Source organism: Daphnia pulicaria, chromosome 1 (assembly GCF_021234035.1).
Source record: "Daphnia pulicaria isolate SC F1-1A chromosome 1, SC_F0-13Bv2, whole genome shotgun sequence".
Taxonomy (NCBI): Eukaryota; Metazoa; Arthropoda; class Branchiopoda; order Diplostraca; family Daphniidae; genus Daphnia; species Daphnia pulicaria.
In genome coordinates, this window is record NC_060913.1 from 33,059,729 (window position 1) to 33,079,182 (window position 19,454).

At 38.3% G+C, this 19,454-nt stretch overlaps 2 protein-coding genes and 1 non-coding gene across 6 annotated transcripts; 2 read left to right on the plus strand and 1 right to left on the minus strand.

The window, feature by feature from the left end:
- The first annotated feature begins 7,898 nt into the window (after positions 1–7,898).
- Positions 7,899–10,713, plus strand: LOC124320727 (angiotensin-converting enzyme-like). Its single transcript, XM_046783595.1, has 11 exons — positions 7,899–8,048; positions 8,116–8,392; positions 8,459–8,691; positions 8,757–8,948; positions 9,036–9,309; positions 9,381–9,489; positions 9,573–9,693; positions 9,764–9,922; positions 10,002–10,086; positions 10,190–10,324; positions 10,398–10,713. The coding sequence occupies exons 1-11, from the start codon at positions 7,961–7,963 to the stop codon at positions 10,567–10,569; spliced, it is 1,845 nt and encodes a 614-aa protein (XP_046639551.1). The 5' UTR covers positions 7,899–7,960; the 3' UTR covers positions 10,570–10,713.
- A 670-nt stretch (positions 10,714–11,383) lies between these two features.
- On the minus strand, positions 11,384–11,547 carry LOC124321945. The gene has a single exon (XR_006914307.1). It is a non-coding gene; the product is annotated as a U1 spliceosomal RNA (small nuclear RNA).
- A 2,277-nt stretch (positions 11,548–13,824) lies between these two features.
- On the plus strand, positions 13,825–17,919 carry LOC124321071 (high mobility group protein 20A-like). Of its 4 annotated transcripts, XR_006914123.1 has the most exons (7): positions 13,827–13,997; positions 14,240–14,420; positions 14,559–14,866; positions 14,932–15,166; positions 16,120–16,335; positions 16,693–16,899; positions 16,968–17,919. XR_006914123.1 is itself a non-coding variant. In XM_046783978.1 (6 exons), exons 2-5 carry the CDS (start codon positions 14,249–14,251, stop codon positions 16,392–16,394), a joined length of 990 nt encoding a protein of 329 aa, XP_046639934.1. In that variant the 5' UTR covers positions 13,827–13,997; positions 14,240–14,248; the 3' UTR covers positions 16,395–16,433; positions 16,693–16,899. The 4 variants fall into 4 exon arrangements, 3 of the variants coding, with proteins under 3 accessions (XP_046639935.1, XP_046639934.1, XP_046639933.1); XM_046783978.1 differs by lacking the exon at positions 16,968–17,919 and having other exon boundaries at positions 16,120–16,433; XM_046783977.1 differs by having other exon boundaries at positions 13,828–13,997; positions 16,693–17,919.
- The last annotated feature ends 1,535 nt before the right edge of the window (positions 17,920–19,454 follow it).

A 19,454-nucleotide genomic window follows, 5' to 3' on the forward strand; every position in this document is an offset into this window, starting at 1 on the left:
ACATCTGGTTGTGATTTATTTCGACCTAAAGTGAAAAAGTTGTAGTTCAACCGCCAGATGTCACTAGTCGCTATGCAATTATTTTAGCAATTTTTCATAAATTACGGGATAACTAATTAAGCAAATGGATTCTTTTTTGTTCTGGTCGCATCGTATATTTTTTGTCTAATTTTTAAGACCAAAAAGTCCGAAATCTGTCGTGAAACACCCGAGCTATGGAGAATTACATACACACAGACAGACAGACAGACAGACAAAGTGACATGGTTTTTATTTTTCTGCGTATGCGATTATTAGCTTCGCCCTTCGGGCTCGCAATTATTTATACTCCATGTCACGCACCTTTTATTTAATACTCAACTTATGAAAAATAACGGACAAGGGAATAAGCTTCAACAAAGAATTTCAATTCCGGGCAAGAGGTCCACGGGCAAGGGAAAATAACGGGAAAGGGAATTTGCATAAATGGCCTAATTTACACAAGGCCAACCAAGGACCGGCCCTAGACGGGCATAAAGTTACTAGTCCCTCGTCTATAAAACGAAAAGGGGGAAAAGGGGGAGGAGTTTGTGAGTGTATCTGTCTGTTTGGTTTTATGTGTCGTTGCGCGCACGCTGCCATTGATCAACCGTTTTCTACCTGAAAAAAGGGTAAAAAACACCCAAGGCTACGTCTAACATAGCTCGACTCGAAAAAAATCGACCAAAAATGTCGACATCACCAGGGGCCGCCGGGGCTCCAATCGTACAGGGGGACTGAGGGTTGACGCACACACACACTTCGGGAATGTAGGAGAAGGGTGGAGTAGAGTTTTTCATTAGTAATTTCAATGTCCTCTATTAAATTTCTTGACGAGTGCTGGATTTGAACCATGGCTTCGAATACACGACGGGGATGAGTTCGCGGCTAACATTCCCCGATCGAGTACGCTAACCACTACACTAATAACGGATTTGAAATGGCGAGTTGGATTTTAAACCAATTCATGCTATTGTTCCAAATCCATTTATTTTTTATTTACACTCTTTCTCTTATTTAGATTATTTATACTGTACGTGACGCCGCTATTATAATCAATTTATGAAAAATAACGGGCAAGGGAATAAGCTTAAAAAAAAGGATTTCAATTGCGGGCAAGAGGTTCACGGGCAAGGGAAAAATAACGGCAAGGGAATTTGCCTAATGGCCTAATTTACACTAGGCCAACCAAGGACCGGCCCTGGACGGGCATCCGGTTTACTAGTCCATATATAATAAAAGAAAAAGGTTTTTGGGGAGGGTCTTATTCATGTCACGGACATTTTGGGGGGGGGGGGGGAGGAGCCTGTGTCTATGTCAACACAGGCTCCTCCCCCAAAAGCTTTTATGGAACATTCCCAAACATGCCCAAACGAATCACCACCAGATGTAGTCGCCGTGATGACGCAATCTTCAAGTAAGGTAGTGACTGGGCAGATTTCCCACGATAAAATCTATTACGGGCAGATGATTAAGCTACAAAAAAGCGAATAGCAAAAGAGGCCGACTTTACGGTAGACCAAAGTTCCCCGGATTTGACGGGGCTCAGTCTCTAGTCCATATATAATAAAAGAACAAGCTTTTGGGGGAGGGGCTTATTCATGTCACGCATAATGTGTCAACACAGGCTCCTCCCCCAAAATGGAACATGCCCAAACATGCCCAAACAAATCACCACCAGATGTCGTCGCCGTGACGACGCAATCTTTGATGACGCAACAACCAGCATCACCACCAGATGTATGTAGCCGTGATGACGAAATCTTCAAGTAAGGTAGTCACTGGACAGATTTCCCACGATAAAATCTATTACGGGCAGATGATTAAGCTACTCTACTTAGACCAGAAAGAGGTTACTAGATTTTTAAAGGGCTATAACACTTACCACGCGATCCATGAAGGTATAAAAACACCAAAAGGCATCAACCTCGTCTTCTAGAACGAAAAGAAGAGGAGCGATCAAGTCATTCATACCCTAAAAACAAATATTTATTTAAAAAATAACTAATGTGTTTCCGATATAAGCTTTACCTTGCCATATCCAAGGTTTAAGTTGTACATCATTCATTAAGACGAGTCATTAAGACACTACGAAGAGTATAAGGCACGTTTTTTTTCTTGTCCGGGAAATAACAACGTAGGTCAGTTCGGATAACATCCAAGCCTAAATGGGATACGACTTAATATTTTTCGATTAGGAGCGTTCATAACTGGCGCCACACTTTCGTGACAGATTGTATCGAGGAGGGGATAAAAAAAACTTTAAAAAAGTGTAATTTCATTTATGTACATAGATTGCAGAAGAATTTTACTTCTCGGGAAATAGACCTTCCCTCACCAGATCAGGCAGTTCCTTTTTTTGGGATAACCATGTTGCTTCTGGACACTACAGTCTCGGTAAAAATTGGGGAAACACATTTTGCATTTTAATATTCTAAATTTATTTAATTAATTTGGAGTCTGCCATGTCCGCTGAAATAGAGCCTACCCCGTTCATTCGAAATGACGATATTTGGCCTACTTGTGAAGGTGCGACTCCAATGCAAGAAGTAGCCATCCGACATCACTTGGTCCATATTGATTTGGTGCTGTTGCATCATCAACTGGCCCAAACACTACACTTGTCGCCAGCTTGGAGATAAAGGGGGTTCCTGTTTTCTCCTTTTTTATCGACGAGTGGTAATATTATGTATGTAGTATGTAGCTACATAAATTAGCAAAAGCCTCATCGCTCATTCTATTTTAGGGCAGTTTCGCATTTTTCAAAGACGTTCATACGTTTTACATAGCTATGCCCCACTTCCGTGACAAGAAGAAGACCCAATTGTCGTTAAAAACCGTTTACAATAGGGTACACGCACGGAAAATAAAGATTTTTTGTTTTTAACTAGGGTCATTCCATCCCAACTCGAATTTTTTCGTCGCGGAAAAAAATAGAAACTGATGATTTTTTACAGTGTGTTTCTTATGCATCGATCATGCACTCTGTGAAATCTCAGATTTTTAATTCAAACAGGAAGCAGTGAAATCGGAATCAAATTTTCCGGTTTTGCATTAAATTTTCATGCGGGAATAGCGGTTTTACTCGTTTTTCGACCGTTTCTACTTACGGCATCGAAAAAAAAATGCATGGAAATATCGGAAATAATTCAGGCTTTCCGAATCTGTTTTCAAAAATTAAATTTAGTTTTATTAAGCTACCCTAATACTTATTTTAAATGTTTTATTTAAAATGCATTCAGATAAAAACTCGTTGGGTGCAGAGACTTGAAATTTGCACCGTATAATGTTTATCGTCATAAAAACTTTCAGCGTCCGCCAGACAGGCGTGAATTAGTTATGATTTATTTAATTTTATTGCGAGCCCGAAGGGCGAAGCTAATAATCGCATACGCAGAAAAATAAAAACCATGTCACTTTGTCTGTCTGTCTGTCTGTATGTATGTCCCGCACCATAGCTCGGGCGTTTTTCGACAGATTTCGGACTTTTTGGTCTTAAAAATTAGACGAAAAATATGCGGTGCGACCAGAACAAAAATAATTTCATTTAGATTAGTTCTCCTGTAATTAATGAAAAACTGCTAAAATAATTGCTTAACGACTAGTGACATCTGGTGGTTAAACTACAACTTTTTCACTTTAGGTCAAAATAAATCACCACCAGATGTCCATAGCATCATCGTCGATGACGCAATAATTAATGACCCAACCTTGACGCAAGAACCAGATTTGCATTTATGTTTTTGCAGTTATTTGACTAAAAGATGGTTATTTTTAAATTAAATTATTGAACTTTATGTGTAAAAATATGAAAATATGAATTGAACAAACTAAACGTAAATAACTTGCAAGGATATTGAACTTTGACAGATAAATCCCGTTTTAAGACCAAAAAGTCTGTGAAAGAAAGTGTGAATCGTGAATAAGTCCGACTTAACAATAGGGCCTGAATTTTTCATTTAAGACAGTTTTCAACTGGCTTACGACTATCCCTTCGCGGTGAGCTGATAAGCTTGCTTTTCTATCTTAAGATAGCCCTATCCTTTAACATAGGACAAAAGTTCTAGAAGGGGGGAGTCCCCAAGGGATATGGGTTTAGGGAGTTGCCAAAGGCTCGATTAAGGGGAGGTCCTGTGTTAAGAGATAGCGCTAACTTTTCATTTTAAATAAATGATAACTAATTCACGCCGGTCTGGCGGACGCTGAAATTTTTTATGACGATAGACATTATTGATATCTATAAACCCTAAAAATTTCAAGTCTCTACACCCAACGAGATTTTATCTAAATGCATTAAAAATTAAAAATTAAAAATTAGTATTAGGGTAATTTAATAAAACATAATTTGATTTTTGAATACATATTTGGAAAGCCTGAATTATTTCCGATTTTTCTATGTATTTTGTTTTTCGATGCCGTATGTAGAAACGGTCGAAAAACAAGCAAAACCGCTATTTACGCATGCAAATTAAATTCGAAACCGGAAATTTTGATTCCGATTTTACAGCTTCCTATTTGAATTAAAAATCTGAAATTTCACAAAGTGCATGATCGATGCATAAGGAACACACTGTAAAAAAATCATAAATTTCTATTTTTTTCCGCAACGAAAAAATTCGAGTTGGGATGGAATGACCCACTAGACTATGGTAATTTTACACAGGGATCATTTTTCGAGAGGTTTGTTAATTCGAAAAAAATTATTTCGCGAGATATTTAAGTTTAAAGTTGTATTAGACTCCTCCTTCCCAAATTTTGCTGTTCAGCCATCTTTGGTAGGAGGAGCCTAATTAGGGCCCCGAACAATGCAGGCGACACTGCTGTTGAGTCAGTTTTAGCTGTTCCTTTAATAATCGATCGAGATGTTGATCGATCTTCTATCAATCGATTAAAAATATCAATCGAAGGAAAGTATGGGTCCCACCTTTTTTTAAACTTTCCTTTTCTCCCTTTTCTTCCCTCGGGCCGATTCTCTGTGGATTCGGTCGCAAAAAAAGTAAAAAACAGGGGAAAACATTTTTAAAAAAATACAAGGAATATGATCTGGAGACACAAATTGCTACACATACTAAACAAGATACGTAGCAATTAACTGACACACACAAAAAAAACACACTGATTCTCAAAATTCACTTTGTATTGGGAAAAAACACTTTCAGCCAATACAGACAACCAAAATAACCAACAAACATGGCGGACATACAGCACCTACCTAAAGTTTGGAAACGCGCGCGCGAGAGAGAGAGAATCTTATGGCGTTTAGCTTTTTTTCTCGGCGATCCGAAAAATCCAATTTTCGTCGGATCGCGATGAAATTTTTTGGGGCCGTAGTCATTAGGAGTAGCAATAAGCTGAGTTTTTTTTCATATTTTTCCTACCAAGGGGAGGGTAGGTTTAAAATGGATCCCTAAGTTTGGAAACACGCTATAGTACTCCATACAAATTAGGGTACTTTGAAGGGGAATAACTAATGGACGGGTAGAGCTAGGAAGACGAGGAGAACTCTGAAATGAAGAGCTTTGCAAGCTGAACAACATTCTTCATTTTCAGATTTTTTGCGTAATATTTGATCTTCTTAATTGGAAACGGATTTTATTTTATTGCCCGTTCTAGTCCCTTTCTTCCCCACCCATTCCACCCACGCCGGGTTGTCGCCCCCTCATAAGCGCGCGATTTCTCTGTTTAACAGAGAAAAAGGCACGCGGGGTGGAAATGGGGAGGAAAAAAGGGACAAACAGGGGCAAACAAATAAATTATGTTTTCAATTCAGAATTGACTAGATTAAATATTACGCAAAAAATCTGAAAATGAAGACTTCTGTTGAACTTGCAAAGCTCTTCATTTCAGAGTTTTCTTCGTCTTCCTAGCTCTACCCGTCCATTAGTTATTCCCCTTCAAAGTACCCTAATTTGTATGGAGCACTATAGCGTGTTTCCAAACTTAGGGATCCATTTTAAACCTACCCTCCCCTTAGTAGGAAAAATCTGAAAAAAATTCAGCTTATTGCTACTCCTAATGGCTACGGCCAAAAAAAAATTCATTGCGATCCGACGAAAATTGGATTTTTCGGATCGCCGAGAAAAAAAGCTAAACGCCATATGGTTCTCTCGCGCGCGCGCGCGTTTCCAAACTTTAGGTAGGTACTGTAGAAACAATTGACTCGCGAAACCGCGAGGTGAATAGCCTCTATATGCTATTAATATGTGGTATGCCATAGTGTTTAATAGAGACTGGGACCTAAATTCTTCTATTTGTTTTTATCTTGATTTACTTCATATTTCCCAATAAGGAAAACTATTAAAAATTGCCGAAGGAAACTGCTTCTTGCTTTCCCGCTAGATGGTATTGTAAGGGAGGGAATTCCCCTTTTTCTTAGCTCCCCTTGAACAGTTGAACCCAGCCACCCCACCCCCACCCCCCAAAAAAGACTAGTGAATTCATTCCTCTTTTTCTTAGCTCCCATTGTCCCCCTTCAAAAAAAGCAGGGAAGGGAATTCTCCTTTTCGTACACTGCGCTTAAGCGTTGTGTCAGAGTTTTTCAGTTGGAGGGCGTTAATGCAATATAGAACCTGAAGGATAGGAATTCTTCAGGGATAAAAATATTGTGAAAGATACTGTACAACTAGATCTTAGCATAGAGTTGAATTAACGTAATCTTTTAAACTTCGATATCCTTCCCTGATCCTTCCATAGCCTTTATGATCCGCTTTATGTTAATGGGTAGGACATATTCATTGCAGAGTTGCAATGACTCACTGAAATGGGGGGATTTCACGATTTCTTGAGCAAAAATTTATTATGTAAACAAATTAATCTCATTTAACAGAAAAAGAAAATGTAATTTTTTTTATTATTCATATTTGGTAATAAAACTAATTTTTACAAATACATGTCCAGGATTTTGCCTATAGTCGTGTCTTCCCAGCGCTACAAATGATTACTTCCGAGTTTTGATGCCACGGCCAACCATTGCTATTTCAGCGACTAATTGTCTGCTGGCAGCGTAACCGTACGGATGCAGCAGGTCCGTGATGGTAACCAGATACTATAGACGCAAGGCAGATCTGACAGTCCTGTGATGCACACTGTACCAAAATAAGTATTTTTTTAATTATCTACGCCAAGAACCTTTCATGGATTCGTCTGAGGCGGTCCGAGGATTCGAGGATAGTCGTGGTTATACTAACACAAATAGTTTTAAAAATACCGCTGTGCGCTGTACTGTTTGGTAGTGCTTACCTATCGAATTAAATCCCTAGAACCCATCACACCGCAGTCTCCTCTCTAAAATAAATTCAAATTGAGTCGTCGATGGTTATATATCTATAGATCTACTGTATAGATATCTACTATCATCTATAGATTGTACAAATCTCAATCCCTAAAAACTGCCAAAAAATTAAGTCACAGGTTTATCGTACCGGTAGTATTTTTCCGTTTTCCTTTTTTTCAGGATTCATTATTGCATGTTATTATTAATCTTTTTTTTTTTTTTGGTTTTCCATTTGTTGCGTTATTCATTTCATTTTTTTAAAAGATTTACATTATTTTTCTTTTCATTGCGACCTTTATCGTTTTTGTTGCTAAAAATCTTTTTTACAACCTTTAGCTTTTCAAAATTTGCGTTTCAAGCAGACGCTTTACCAGCATTTTAAAGAACAAAATAACGAACACCACTGATTTTTTTTTTAAATACATGATAAAATTAAGAAATGTGTTCATTCTTTATCGTGTTAAATGAAAAAATAGTTTTTTTTCTTCAAAAATTCGACAATGAGTCTCGTTAATGCGTACAAATTTTCAGCGTTTTTTTGTTATTCAGTTATTTAGTATGTTGTTAGAAATGCTCAATCTCCGCCGCAGATAAGGTGTTGTTTTGGGTGTCACCGAAGCGGTGGCCGACAGTCGGCCTGGTTCCTCTCTCCGGAGCGGTTGCAAGGGCATGGATCATCGATTAGCTCTGTTCCACTTAGTGCTCCTTTTCTTAGTCACTTGTCAGGTGTCACCATCCCCAAAAAATCAACAACTCGGTAACTATTAATAAAATTAAAAAGGCGAAACAATGTATTTTTTAAATTCGATATTTTAAAATTGTAGAAGATTATCGTAATTCAGCTGACAAATGGTTATCAAAAGTTAACCAAAAGCTCGAGAAAGCGGCAAATAGGCATGCGACTTTATCGTGGCAAATTCACACCAACAGAACGACATTAGCCGTTAAAGAATTGAGTAGAGAAGAGCGATCCCGATCGAAATTCAATGCCAAATTATGTGAGGAACGGAAGAGATGGGCTGTAGGACTATTAAGTCGAAGACAACAGAGAATGATGGCTCGATTATGCCATGGAACACGATTAAATGAAGAACAAACTAAGTCAGTAAACTTTTCTATTGATAATAATTCTTAATACGAGTAATTTTAAAACGATAATTTGAAAAGAATGTTGGTAGAAACTTCGTCACGATTGCAAGCAATCTATTCCGAAGCAGTCGTCAACGTGGCCGGTTACAATTACACTGGCGAAAGTGAGATTAAAGACGTCATGGCCAAAACCCGAGATTATTCCACTTTACTTGAAGCTTGGTCCGGTTGGCGAAATGCTGTTGGGCCGCCATCTAAGCAATTATTTAGTCGCATGATTGAAATCAACAACTTGGGGGTCCAATCAGCAGGTACAGTTGTTGGTGTAAACGCGACTATTATTTGATTTCTCCAATAACTATTGAGGAAATTTTAGGTTTTCACGATACAAGTGAAACATGGAAGAATGAACTGGGAATCAGTAACTTGGAAAAAATTGTGGATGATCTATATGCAACAATTCAACCTTTATACGTTCAGCTGCATGCATTTGTTAGAGGTCGCTTGGCTGCCATCGACAAAACAGGAGTGGTTCATTCAGATCGTCCTTTGCCCGCTCATGTTTTAGGTATGTTTTTTTATTTATTTACTAGAAATTCACTGTAAAAATAGAAAATTCTGAATTTTTTCTGAATTTTTATCATATTGACTGAAGGAAATATGTGGGCGCAAAACTGGGAACCGATTTTACCACAGTTGCTACCAACCGCAGCGCTTTCGGGAGGGGAAGATGCCACACAAGTTTTGCGCAGGCGCTATTCATCATTCAACCAACTGGTGGAAGTGGCGCAAGATTTTTTCCTATCGTTAGGCTTTCAACCACTTCCGCCCACTTTTTGGACTCGCTCGCAGTTTGTTCGACCTAATGATGGTCGGAAACCAGTTTGTCACGGTTCCGCCACGGATTTCTACTCTCAGGAAGACGTTAGGTGTTAATACGTTTAAAACAACGCATTTTTAAAACATGAAAATCATAATTATTTTATTCCTTTTTTGAAAGACTTTTGATGTGCGGGAAAATTAACGAAGATGATTTCTACACCCTTCATCATGAAATGGGCCATTTATATTACTTTTTAACTTATAGCCATCAGCCATTTCTCTTTCGTGTGAGTTAATTTATTAGGCCCATGGCGTAAAGCATAAGCAGCATATTCTGCAACAAGAATGATATTATCTTCTTTACGTTTAGTCTGGGGCTAGCTCTGCTTTCCACGAAGCAATTGGGGACACTATTATTTACGCAGCAATGGCGACAAAGCATCGTCATAGGCTTGGATTTGTGAGTACAGGCAACAAAACTAACCCCAAAGGTATTTAATTATGTTTGAAAATGTTTTGATATTTTTGTTTACAATGTTGAACGTTAAATTTCTTTTCTAGATCTAGATATTATCAATCTTCTGCGGCAAGCTTTAGTGAAAATACCAATATTACCATTTAGTTTAGCCTTGGAAAAATGGCGTTGGGGTGTCATGGCAGGTCAAATAAAACCAAATCAATATAATCAAGCTTGGTGGAATCTTAAACTTAAATATCAAGGTAGACGCGTTAAAAATATCTCATCTATAACACGCATGTTAAATTCTGTTAAATATATTTATGTTTCTGCAAATAATAGGAATAGTTCCTCCGATCGAGCGCTCCGAAAAAGATTTTGATCCCGCAAGCAAATTTCACATAATTAGTAACACCCCTTACATAAGGTAGGCTCACACATCTAGGCACATAAAGTATTTAGCAATGCGTTAAAATACTATTTACATGTTGCACTTCTTCACGTGGGAAAAATAACACTCGATGGACCAGGTATTTTCTGAGTAGCGTCCTTCAAGTGCAAATTTTCCAAGCTCTGTGTGAAGCCAGTGGTCAAGGACCTCGTTTTGGAAAGCCACTCAACCAATGCGACATTTATGGATCGATCGAAGCCGGCAACCGCCTCAGGTATTAATTATAACAATTACAACTTGCAATCACTAAAAAAGTGGCGGTGTTCTGTTGTTTCGATCACGTACAGAGAGATGATGTCGTTGGGTAGTAGTCATCCCTGGAATGTGGCACTCAAAGTCCTTACCCTCGAAGAAAATCCAAAAATTGATGCGCAACCGTTGATGGACTACTACCAACCACTGCACGAGTGGTTGGTGATTGAAAATCGTAGATTAAATTACACAATCGGATTTGATTAAGCATTTTCATTTCCAAATAATGATCTAAATATTTGTGTTTTGATGTCAAAATCACTTCGATTAGTCCGTATAGGTTGCAACAATGAATGCGTTACACATTACCGGTGATCGTCTTCTAAAATACACACAAGTTCATCAATGTCACAATGTCAGTAATTTTCAATTTTAATTCTCCTTTTCTTTTTGTGAATAGGATTGCTTCAATTATTTGTACGCTGATGATAGCATAATGTTAACAATATATTTCAACATATGCAGCCGCCAGTATTCGAAAAAAAATTGTATATTTATGTCAATCATGTTCCGATTCACAATGCGTATAATTTAAGCTACCAATAAATACGAATTATAGTATTCGTCACGAGCACGGGGTAACGGGCGACGCCGACGCTGTGGTTGAACGCAGCCTTAAGGAGCTGGCACTGCAATGTTCAACGAGCTCAGACTCCCAATAACTTTCACTGCCGACCACACCCAAGACCACGCCCTTCACGAGTTCGACAGTGCCATCACCATGAAGAGAAAATACACAGAGAGAACAGTTTCTTAGATCCAAGAGAGCACCTTTACATTTAGACTAGTTAGCCTCTCTCTACAACTAAACCAGGGTTCATCAGTTTGGTAAATGGGGAAAATTTGAAGGTGTCGTTACATCGTAACAAAAACGGCACAAATGCTAACTATTTATGTACTGAACATACACGACGCATGCTGTTTAACTTAATATAACATATCTGCATTCATTATGAGTGAGAAGTGGTGTGCCTACTGGAGTTATAGTTTCATCATCCATCTTTACTTTTATTATATTTATCAGGGAACGGCGCGAACGCAGTCCCCCACTACCAAAAATTGTACTCCCGAGTTAATCACATTTGGATTAATCGCAAGGGTCAGCCCATCCGTAGTGCAATGGAAAGGCCTCGCCCTGGAGGAACCACCTTAGTGATCATGGTTGCCTCTGAGCCAGGTAAGTATGCTTTAAGCTGGTTTCGAAGCTCTTCTTGTATCTTTACTTTCTCCAAACTAAGGTGGTGAAACGCACCTTACTATTTCCTACTTTGTTTGTGTTTGTGCCATGAAATTTCGTTGCAGTTTTCTCATTCATTACAAAACAATGTAATAAATACAACTCAAAAATTCAAATGTTAATTTCAAACACCCACTTTGAAATTTCGAAGAAAATCGATGAAAAATTGTCCGTTACATACTATGTGTATGAAGGATATGCGAGTTTTGCCCTAAGGCATAAGAACAGCTGCTTACTCCTGCTTGTTCGTGGAGTCAAAGTTTTTTCACAGCGTTGCATTTCACAGTTTGGTGGGAAGTTTGGATTTGTTCTACGCGCTCTATGTTTTTAGAAAGAAACGTCCATCTTGTTAAATTATTGTATTTTTAAAAGAAGTAAGCCAATAGATGAAGGAAAACCAAGAAAATGTAAATCAGTGACAACAATTTCAAGGATTGTTTTTGGCTTCAATACTAAAATACTTAAGTTATGTGTAATTCTTTTTTCTCGGTATCTTATTGGTTAACTTGAATAAATATTCGTAAAATGAAAAAGAATGGGAGTGATAAGATAACGAGTAAGAGCTTTTATCGATTTGGCATTGCAAACTGATTAGATTAAGTAATGTAACGGACTAATGGTCCTTCTTTATTACTGGAATTGGAATAACGAGCTTTTGTCAATTTTTGTCATGGTATCGTTGTGTGTTATGGTTCTTAACCAATAGATGGCAAAAATTATGTAAAAATTTTTTTTTAAATACCCAGCTACAATTTGATATGTACGGAACGGATGTAGAATCCTGATACAGTCCTTTATAAGTTAAAACTAAACTAAAACTAATGAAAATGTAAACCTATTATTCTTCTAGGTTATAGGCAAAATGCGGCCCGTATGGGATAGTGCTGAAAATAAAACTGGCTCCATCAGTGCGTTGTTTTGTTTATTTTCATTTTTTTTTCAAACAAACAAATTCAAAGATTTTGAGTAGAACACCCATGGGTTTCCGCTAGAATTGTTTTTCCTTTATGGCCTTTAAATTCCTTCGAAATTAAAATTAAAATGAAACCCTCCATTGAATCAAGATGTTTTCTGCAAATAGTACATGAGGCTTAAACTAGTGTTACGAACTGTTATATGTATTATTCCCCTTCAAAATATGTCATAATTTATTCCAACAACTCGAGTATGAAGACATCTTCGTCCAACGCCCATTGTAAAGTTTTTTTTTTTTGTTAGCTTGGAGAAAGAACGTGATTGGAAATTTCAAGCAGCGGTCAGTCTACCTAAAATGCATTGAACGGCTGGTGTCTTTTGTTTAGTGAAGGAGAACAAAGGCCCAAAGGGTCTTGAAACAAATTTGACCTGGGGGAAAGATACCTGGTTGGGGGAAGATCAGGACTAGCTACAATTTATTTCTATTTTTAAAAATAAAGCCGGATCCTCTGAAGTCTAAGCTCTAAGGTTTGCCGTTCGCCTGTAGTCTATGAATTCCGGCAAACTTGACGATTGTATTCTAATACCTATATTAGACGGTTCCGCTCGTGAGAATCGCAAGGTAATAAGGTATTGCACCATGAGTATAATAACCAGCGTTATTGCTGTGTCTACATGCTATTTGCTTAGCTTACGAAATAAAATGATGACACAGGTCGTGTTTCAAAATGTATTTCTTCATTGGGTAATCTTCGCTTTCTTTTTACTCGTAGTTCTGAATAGCAATGGTATAAAAGACAATATTTACGTTGGTTATGTAACCAAATCTGTAAATGAATACAAACGAAAATTACGAAAATGCTGCTTATTTAAAATTGCCAGCAAAATGTGCGTGGACTATCTGTTAATTAAATAAATTAGGGAGCAGATTGATTTCAATTACATTTGTAGAATATGATTTCTGTTCCTAGCTGCAATTTTATCTGCACATTTCTAATTCGATGATATTCCGTTAAAAAATTCACGATTAGCAAATGTAATTTCGAGTTTTCGACATCGAAAACACTCCATCTAGGTACATGTGATTTTTGACGCGGAGAAAATCAAATTTATGCTTCTTCTGGTTATACTTTTTACTTAACAATATAATTCGAACACATATTTCATTGAAAACTTGTAATTAAAAAGAAATCGCAGATTTCAACGAATGACAATTTTTTTTAATAAAGAATGTTCAGAAATGGCGGGAAAGTGAAGCCTAGCTAGAAGGCATGTATGTATCAACGTTTCATTTGGCGCATCCCGGTAAGAAGAGGGTTCTGAAGTCCAGGCATACGCTGTGATACGCTGCTTGCTTGCTTGGCTTTTTCTTGTTCGACCTCGCCTCGTGTTGCCTTTCGTGGTCGGAATTTTTACCCTCCGAATTTAGACAATTTATCTGAAATCTCGGCCTTTTTCTGATCTACATGCATTACTCTTCGAGGTAACAGGTTTTATACGTTATATTAAGTCTTAAATATCTTGGTTTGGAGGTGCAACTGACCAGTAAATAGGACCACCAACAACATCGGTTTAATGGCGTTCAAAAGTGACGCATATCGATTAGGTTGAATCTATTAAGTCTTTTACCTCCCCCTGATAGCTTGCTAATTTGCGTTTTGTCGTGTTATATATTTAAGTTTCAAAAGTTAATGGTCTAAACTTATGATTTGTAAACATTTCCAGGTATAAGTAATGGAAGGTCATCACCAGCAGTCTAATGCAACCAATATGCACCAGCAGCACACAAATCCAGAACCAACCACTAAAAATCGTAGTGCAGGAGGAGGAGGTGCAGGCAAAACAAGTAAAAAGAGGAAAAGGAATCAAGATCTTGGTCCAGGAGCCCCTCGTCAACCTGTTAATGGTATAGATATTCTTGTCCTTGTTCACTCTAAATTTAACTATTAGACATATTTGCTTCTAAGCATCTTTGATTTTACTTCAACTTTATTCAGTTACTTATAGGGCATTCCATTGATTTTAAACATTTTTAATTTTGCAGGTTATGTACGGTTCCTAAACGAAAGAAGAGAACAAGTACGAGCTGCCAATCCAAGTGCAGGTTTTGCTGATATTATGAAAATAATGGCCCAAGAATGGACTCAACTACCTGCTGAGGAAAAACAAAAATATATGCAAGCTGCTGAACAGGACCGTCAACGCTATCAAAAAGAATTGCAAGAATATCAACAGACAGAAGCTTACAAAAGCTATGTTCAACAGCAACAACAGCAACATGTTCAACAACAATTACATTTGCAACAACAACAAAGACAAGCTATGCAAGCTACTCATCAATCTCAGTCACAGGTAACATTGGTTTTTCCTTCTATCTGTGTACATTAACTTTTATCAAAAACACACGTCATGTACAGCAACAACCGGCGGCACATTCATCTCACAGCCAAGTCCAGGCTCAGCCATACATTCAACAAATCCAGAGTTACAACCCCCAGTTGCATATTGTCCAACATATGCAGCCAGGGCAACATCAACAGCATGGCGATAGAAGTAACAATGCCGCTGGTCACCGTCCTGATGGGTCAGGAAATCAAGTCGGTGTGTTCGACATTCCCATCTTCACGGAAGAATTTCTCGATCACAACAAAGGTACGATTATTTTAATAAAAATTTCTATGTGTAGTTTGAAATGGAAATGCATTATTTTTATTTTGTTCATTTAGTTAGAATTTGATTTGTTAAGGACCTTTTGTTTCAAAAACAAATAGATTAATAAAAACTGGTTTTCTTAAAAAACAAAAGAAGGATCTCAATTAAGATGTATTGTGTAGGACAAGTTTTTGGCTCTTATAGTTAAGAAGACTCCACCACACTGCCTTCTAGCCGTACACTACGCTCAAGGCGTGTAAAAAAGAAAAGTTACAGTTGTAGGCAGTGTGATGGATCTTGGCCTATTTTTAATCTAGTGAGCATTGCACCAATGCATGGGTCTGGCTATTCCTTCTTACCCATCACCTTGAAACCGTTTCCTTCTAACCCTGTTATGTTTGATGTGGCTTTTCAAAATGATTCAATAGTAGATGCTAAACGAGCTAAGCTGCCGATGTGTCATTTTCTCGTGTAGCGACTGGGGTGCAGGCCTTCTTCAATGCAAGAAATTTAATTGTTTTGTGAAAAGGATTTGATCCATAACTTTTTAACCACCAATGTATACTTTGAAGGATTTGAGTATATCTCATGGGGAAATGTTTTAAGATTGCGTGTATTCAGTGATAAAAATAAGTGTGGGATTTTATGCTTATTCCAAAGTTTTTACGGAATGAATAAAAGAAATTGCTGGGTTTACTATGCCATTGTGATGGTAGTGATTTCTTAGGGTAATGAAAAAGTACAAAATTGCATGCTCAAGTAAGATTTTTAGCTGTTTAAGTTGCCGAAGATTATGACACATTGGTTATTTTAAAACTATTGAGCCAAAGCCAAGTAGAATCGGAATTTTTTCCGTTGACACCAAAAATTTGTCTGGACTACCATTCCATTCAAATCATAAAGAAATTCCTTTGAACCCTTGACAACCCTGTAATGGTCCTGCCCCGTCTTAGTCCGAGAAACAGAGCTGCGGCAGCTGCGGAAAGCTTCAGCCGAGTACGAGGAGCAGAATAGCGCCCTGCGGAAGCACGTCGAGACTCTTCAAGCGGCCGTCAGTCGACTGGAAGCGGAAACAGAGCAGCAGCGACGACACAGCGCCGCGCTACAGCATCACCTCGACAGCCTGCGCGATGTGCTGGCCAACAGTTTTGCCCATTTGCCCCTTCCAGGTGAACCAACTTTCAGAATCTATTCAGATTTAAGAATGGACCAAATCTGGAAATACTAGCCTGTTTCTATATCTGATTCCAATCGAGTAGCCGCTAAGGTACGAATTTCGACAACTTTCGCTGAACTTTTTTTATCTGTCCTTTTCTTGGCACACCATTCTTGCTTTTCTTGAGAAAAAAAAGGGGGTTTGCAGTAGCCTTCGTTCATTCAATCAAGATTCAGAGTTGGTTTTGACAATTTGGTTTCCTTAAAAGTAAATCCGATCGAAATATGTAACTAAACGCTTCACGATTCCTGATGAAGGCCAGCGCTTTAACCAACGGCAATAATTTTTTGTTTCTTTTCATTTTTTCAAGGTTATAATGAGACTCCGACGTCACAAACGGTGGATAACTACATGGCCCATTTGCGCTCCATAATCCAGGAAGGATCGCCTGAAAATGCTGGATTGATTGCCGCCGCTCGCGATATCATATCGCGTCTGAATTATTCCGCCTAATATCTTCTGATTTGACTACGACCCGCCACACTGACAGTTTTCTCTTCCTCTTCCGCAAGAAAAAGTATTACTACTTCAACCAACAATATCGTCGCTCCGCTTAGTCTCTACCAGCTGTGTTTTTCTTTCAAGTCTATCACACGCGGTTGGACTCGACGTTTGGGATTCTTCTGGATCCTAGCTAGCTTTCACGAATTCTCTGCGGCAACTTTGTTTTCTTTTTAAATTTTGATTTCCCGCATAGATCAACGTTTTGTTGTGAGAGTACAAATAGTAGCGCGACTGGTACCCCCTTGTCCCATTCTTCTTTCTCTTATACAACGTAGATCGATTCCAAACTCTTAAAAAAAACTTACAATGAGACTTCTTCTTTGCCTGCGTGCTTACAGTGAACATCCTGCTCGTTCACCCTTACCTTCGTATCACGAGTATTCTACCTGGTTGTATGATTTGTGTGCTTGTTTCCCCTACTACTCCCCCATTACTACGAAATTCAGACTGAACAAAATCGGACATATTTCTCTCCCTCGAATCTTCCTTTTTTTCCTGTAAAGCCTCATTTGTAATCCTTTCCGCAGTTTTTTTTATGTTGAGCGATTTTTAAATTTTTTCTTTCTTTTTCGTCTGTAGAAAAATGATACTGAAAATCGGTAGGAAGGAAAAGTTCCGAGTGCTTCGGAACCAGTCTGTCTAAAAGAAGATAACAAAAACACACTATATACCTAGCAATACGACATTCATGAAAACGCGACTAGATATACAAAATTAAAAACAAAACGAAATTTAGCTGACTGGTTTCGAGTGAATTTAGAGCTGTCACTATGAAAAAGAGGAAAGTTTGATTGAAAATTGTGTGCCATGGGTCATCCTAAAAAGATCACGCTAGCTCTTTGAAAGGCTCTTGTTTTTTTGCTCGTTTCGTTCCCCCTCCCTACCCCCTCCTTTTAATTAAATGCATATTGCCGTTATGTTGAAGTGCTGATCCCAAGTGATGAAATTCTTGCGACCTGTCCGCTCGTCCGATTTTGTCTTTTGGTTTGCTTCCATCTCGCCCTGATATTATTAGATGATGAATTTGGTTGAGTTTGGTCGAATTCTTCTTTTATTTCTAATTGCTGCTGACATCTCACTGGGGACAGACGTATTTTTCCATTCGTATCGAGCAGTGCACTACCCCCCATCCCTCAACCATCTTCAGTTGGTTCTCCCATCCCCTATCTGCTCTTATTTCTCATTACATGTGTGCGACGTTTTATAATACCACTTTCCTGATAACTTTTTTTTTTTTCTGATTTGTTGTTGGAGAAATCCTCAATTTTTCACTCTGTTCATTTTTATTTGCTGCTTCTCGGTCTCTATATCCTCCTCAGTTTGGTGTGTCGTCGTTGCGTTATAAACCGTCAGATATACCTTGATCCGTACGAAAATACAACGTGGCACTTTTTTTCTAAAAAAGAAAAAAATATAATTTCACAATCTCTTTAGGAAGAAATTCCCTCGCAACAGGAGTACAGGAGTACACCGAGAACCAGTTAGTTGACTGTAAATCTTGGGCAAACCAGGACATTGGTATTTTCACGGTGGAAGCCGTTTGAAACTGTGATACTCAGAAAAGCCCCATCAACGCTCGAATTTTTATTGATACTTTACATCACGAAAATTTCTCGTCGTCGCCGGGTTCTTATTTGTGTTTTATATCTATTTTTCTGGATGGGGAAAAAATAAGGTTCCGGTAATGAAAATGTGTTTGTTTAGAAAAAAAGAGCTAGGTCATCGCGACCACCAAGGCAGCGATGAAGCGTACAGTATTAGCCGCTGCTTGATAATTATTGAACGACGGCCTTAGCTTTTTTTTATTTTTAAGTAGGTTCAATAAAAACGCGCTCTACTCTCTACCTTTTCTTGATTCATACTGGAGTGCAGACAGCTGTTTTCTGAGAAATAGCCTAATCGCAATTTCCGCTCCGACAGAGCCTCTAAACAAAGCGGCTTTTTCACAAGGGCCGCTTTGTTTTTTCTTCTATTAGTTAAATTACTTTTCTTATGCCATCCCCTCCCCTCTTTATTCTCCAATGTAATCATAGTTAGAAGAAGCCTGATTGTCGTCTTGTTTATGACATCAAAGGGCATCCAGTTTTGACTTGATGAAACTTTCACTAGTTTATGATCTCTTATTTTCTTCTATTACATATGACCATAGTTTGTTGAGGGAAGTATAAAGAGACAATAAAACATCCGGCTGTTGATCGTCAATCTAGCAGCAACAGTTACCGTTTCACTGCCGTTTTTCAAGAAATGATCACTGGAGTTACCGAACGATTCCCGTCTGAAGCGGAAATGCGTTGGTCGTAAACCTTTTCCTCAAAAAGAAAAACCGCCGACTTGTGAATGCGCTGACAAGATTCATCTCTCTGGCCAACATTTGACTTAAATAGGACCGAAAAAAAAAGACTCACTTCTTGACTTTTCAAAAGAAGACGATGTGCAGTCTTTAATCTAGCGTGAATGTCGAGTCAAATTTATTTCCCAGCGAGCTATACCCGAATTTCTTGCCGAGGAAACATTGAACCCTTTGTTCAACCTTCGCGGAATTCATTTCCATGCTGACTGAACAAAACC

Bases quoted from the DNA above. Each gene is read 5' to 3' on its own strand.
- LOC124320727 (XM_046783595.1), top strand. From the start codon at position 7,961: ATGGATCATCGATTAGCTCTGTTCCACTTAGTGCTCCTTTTCTTAGTC. The intron at 8,049-8,115 runs GTAACTATTAAT...TTAAAATTGTAG, and splicing joins CCCAAAAAATCAACAACTCG to AAGATTATCGTAATTCAGCT. The intron at 8,692-8,756 runs GTACAGTTGTTG...AGGAAATTTTAG, and splicing joins CTTGGGGGTCCAATCAGCAG to GTTTTCACGATACAAGTGAA.
- LOC124321071 (XM_046783977.1), top strand. From the start codon at position 14,249: ATGGAAGGTCATCACCAGCAGTCTAATGCAACCAATATGCACCAGCAG. The intron at 15,167-16,119 runs GTACGATTATTT...GCCCCGTCTTAG, and splicing joins ATTTCTCGATCACAACAAAG to TCCGAGAAACAGAGCTGCGG. The intron at 16,336-16,692 runs GTGAACCAACTT...CATTTTTTCAAG, and splicing joins TGCCCATTTGCCCCTTCCAG to GTTATAATGAGACTCCGACG.